This window comes from Eupeodes corollae, unplaced genomic scaffold (genome assembly GCF_945859685.1).
Source record: "Eupeodes corollae unplaced genomic scaffold, idEupCoro1.1 scaffold_1062, whole genome shotgun sequence".
In the NCBI taxonomy this organism is placed as follows: domain Eukaryota; kingdom Metazoa; phylum Arthropoda; class Insecta; order Diptera; family Syrphidae; genus Eupeodes; species Eupeodes corollae.
Genome location: NW_026605545.1, coordinates 1 through 4329, shown reverse-complemented (window position 1 = coordinate 4329; position 4329 = coordinate 1). Strand labels below are relative to the sequence as shown.

The following is a 4329-nucleotide window of genomic DNA, read 5'->3' as shown; positions in this document are numbered from 1 at the left end:
TAAAATTGCAAAAAGCACATTGTCTAAAATAATAAAGAACGAAAAACAGTTCGAAGAACAAAAAAACAAATGCAAGAACTTAAACAGAAAAAGAAACAGGGATGGAAAATACGAAATTCTAGACAAAACTATGAACAGGTGGTTCCAAAATATGAGCGAAAAAAATGCAAAGATAACAGGTCCAATTTTACTGGAAAAAGCACAACAATTTGCTATTCAGTTGAGTATTTCAGACTTTAATGCAAACGGTGGTTGGTTACAACGTTGGAAAAGCAGATCCAACATTTCTTTTAGGAGGCTTCATGGAGAAGGTGGTTCAGCCGACGCTGAAGCCGCAAGTAATTTTGTAGAACTTGTTGTGCAAAAATATGATGTAGAAAACATTTATAACGCGGATGAGACCGGATTGTTTTTTAAAGCTCTTCCTACTGGGACCCATGTCGAAGATGGCCATGATATACAAGCGCAGAAAATACCAAAAGATAGAATAACATTGCTGTTCATATGTAATGCAACCGGCACAGACAAATTTGTGTTTGCTATTGGGAAATATAAGCAACCCAGATGTTACAGAAACCAAACAATTCCAGTCGCTTACAAATTTACTACACAGAACGAAAACAGTCATCCTATTGACTATTTTGGTAGTCAATATGACTATTTGGTAGTCAATTTTCAGCCGATAACCGCGATAGTCAATAGAACAATTTTCGGTTGTCAATTTTGGAATCCGAAATTTTTTTACAATTCGGTAGTCAATATGACAACTTTAGTAGTCAATGTGACAACTTTGGTTGAAGGCAATTGAAACTACGGTTGTCATATTGACTAATTTGGTAGTCAATACGACAACTGCGGTAGTCAATATGACAACTGCGGTAGTCAATACGACAACTGCGGTAGTCAATATGAAAACTACGGTAGTCAATATAACAACTGCAGTAGTCAATATTAAAGCTTTGGTTGAAAGAAATTGAAACTACGGTTGTCGTATTGACTATTGTGGTATTCAATACGACAACTGCGGTAGTCAATATAACTGCGGTAGTCAATATGACAACTGCGGTAGTCAATATGACAACTGCGGTAGTCAATATGACAACTGAGGTAGTCAATACGACAACTGCGGTAGTCAATATGACAACTGTGGTAGTCAATATGACAACTGCGGTAGTCAATAGGACAACTGCGGTAGTCAATAGGACAACTCTGGTAGTCAATATGACAACTGCGGTAGTCAATATGACAACTTTGGTAGTCAATACGACAACTGCGGTAGTCAATACGACAACTGCGGTAGTTAATATGACAACTGCGGTAGTCAATATGACAACTGCGGAAGTCAATATGACAACTGCGGTAGTCAATATGACAATTGCGGTAGTCAATATTACAACTGTGGTAGTCAATAGGACAACTGCGGTAGTCAATATGACAACTGCGGTAGTCAATATGACAATTGCGGTAGTCAATATGACAACTGTGGTAGTCAATAGGACAACTGCGGTAGTCAATATGACAACTGCGGTAGTCAATATGACAATTGCGGTAGTCAATATGACAACTACGGTAGTCAATACGACAACTGCAGTAGTCAGTATGACAAGCTAATCCTAAAAATGATAACATAAAAGAATCTAAATTGTGTGGTCATCTCACCCAGTTTGTATCCTATCTGTAAAATCTTCAAAAATAAAAATTTCATTAAAAACAAAATTTGTTTCTTAGTTTTAAGTACATTTATTTTAATCGGTTATATATGGGTATTTTTAATAAATATTATTAAATATATCTTTAAAATAACTTGTTTTGCAATAATATATAGATATATACAGTGTCGTAATAAACTATAGCATCTTAATCTGTTCTTTTTATTATTGTTGATTTATTTCTTAGGTTGAAATTATTTTTAACATCGTCTTTTTACTTAATGGGTGGTATGCGAAATGCATTGTCTCAGTCTCAAATCTCATTATTTTGAGCTTTTGCTAGCTTTCGTATGCAAAATTGTTTTGAGACAAATCTCACAAAAATGAGATCGATCTCATTTTATAGATCTATCTCATTTGAGATGTTTCCGTATGCAGAAAGAAAGCGTTGTCTCATTCAAATGAGCCAAAGCTCGTAAAATGTTGAGACTGGAAATTAGTTGTCTCAGGAATAACAATGGCTGAGTACATGAATATTTTTGCTCCTGTTGAGTCAACAGGAAATTATAAAATTCTTTATAGGTTTACCCAAACTCAAATTGAGGCCTTAACAGATTATTTTTTTCAAAGTAGTGATACTTTTCGGGGTGGTCGTTTATCTATTAAAACCACAATGATGGTTTTTCTACGATTCGTTGCTGATCCTGGTTTCCAAAGCGGAATTGCCGAAGATTTCGGAATCGACCAAAGTTCGGTATCTAGGATCATCATCGAAGTTGGTGAAAAAATTGTAAGGAAAAAAGAGGACTGGATTAAATTTCCGAATACGTTGGAGCAGACAGATGCCGAAAAAGTAATTTGGCTAAATAAGTATCAATTCCCATCCTGCATTGGAGCAATTGATTGCACTCACGTGCGCATTAAAAAGCCTATCCGTCACAGTGATGAATTTGTAAATAGAAAAGGTAGATAACACAAAGTTTGAGTGTTCTCAAAAATATAATTAATAATTCTCTTTATTTTGTGTTAGGTTTTCATTCAATAAATGTTCAAGCGACATGCAACGGAGCGGAACTGTTTACGAGTGTTGACATCTCTTGGCCAGGGTCGGTACATGATTCGAGAATCTTTAAAAATTCTGAAATTTACCAAACTCTCCTTGAAAGTTCATCAACTATACTCATTGGCGACGAGGGCTATGGAATTACTCCGTTTTTAATGACTCCGTACCGGAACCCTGTCAGTGCCGCTGAAGTTAACTTTAACAATATTCTAACGCAAGAAAGAGTTATTATTGAGAGAGTATTTGGCCAGCTTAAACAAAAATTTCCTTGTCTGCAATATAAATTAAGAGTGGCAACACGCAACGCACCAAAGGTAATAATGTCGTGTATTATTCTGCACAACATTTCAAAAGCATTCCAGGGTGGGGATGAAAATGAGGAAAACCAGATGGATGCTCCAATGGATATAGAAGAAGAAGAACATACCCCTCTCTTTCCCCCCAATGACACATCAAGGAGAGATTCTCTTCTCAGAGTAGCTGGTCAGAGCAAAAGAAACGAAATTGCGAGGCTTTTGCTCAACCAAAACCGTTAGATTGTGCACATTTTTTTTTAAATAAAAACAAAAATAACATAAATATCAAGAGTTTTATTTATAAGATATGTATGTACATTATGTAATTGTTTCCCTTAAAAAATTTCAAAAGAAATTTCATTTTCTTGTGTAACTTTATTTTCAAGGAGTTTTAATTTTTTGGTTAACACTAAATTTTGCTTCAGTAAAATTAGCCTCTGTAAATCAGTTAATGAAAGATCCCTCGTTTCCCCCGTCTCGTAGTTTGATAAAACTTCTATTTCATTATTAGCATGTCTTCTTTTCCGTGACGAATCCTTCAAAATTTTCGTTGCATTTGAAACGGAATTAGAGGATTCGTCTCTGCTTATGGCTACACTTTCTGCTCCTGTAATAAAATATTCATAATGAAAAATCAAACAATTATTATAAAAAACAATTGTATTTTAACCTTCGAGCCTATTTAGCACCGGATTCGGATTTTCAGACCCACCATTGATTAAATCCCATAAATCCTTTTCCCATGACTTAAGTTTTATTTTTCTTTTTCCCGTTTTATTGCGATCACATTTTTCTTTTATTCTTATTTTGATATTTGTAATTTTTTTTGAAATTTGATTTATTTCAATATTTTTGCCAAATTTTTTTTCAAACTCCGATTTGAATGCTATTAAAGCATTTTTTTTCTTTTTTTTTAGGTCAGGAGTTTGACTTTTTGTCAAAAGCACTATATTTCTTTTAATAAAATTCACAAAAAAAATATTTGTATCATCGTTTTTTTTTGAAAAGTTATCATAAACACTACTTTCACTTGAAGAAGACATTTTGAGACTGAGCTAGTGAGATGAGACAAAGCTCTTGCATACCGAATTGAGCTTTGTCTCATTGCAAATGCTCTATCTCACAATCTCGAGCTCATTCTCAGAGCTGGGTGGTATGCGAAATGCTTTATCTCAGTCTCATGAGATTGAGCTCTGAGAATGAGCTCGAGATTGTGAGATAGAGCATTTGCAATGAGACAAAGCTCAATTCGGTATGCAAGAGCTTTGTCTCATCTCACTAGCTCAGTCTCAAAATGTCTTCTTCAAGTGAAAGTAGTGTT

General features: G+C 34.7%; 1 protein-coding gene across 1 annotated transcript; it reads left to right on the top strand.

The window, feature by feature from the left end:
• The first annotated feature begins 2166 nt into the window (after positions 1-2166).
• Positions 2167-3248, top strand: LOC129953534 (putative nuclease HARBI1). Its single transcript, XM_056066778.1, has 2 exons — positions 2167-2614; positions 2680-3248. The coding sequence occupies exons 1-2, from the start codon at positions 2167-2169 to the stop codon at positions 3246-3248; spliced, it is 1017 nt and encodes a 338-aa protein (XP_055922753.1).
• Positions 3249-4329: the final 1081 nt, after the last annotated feature.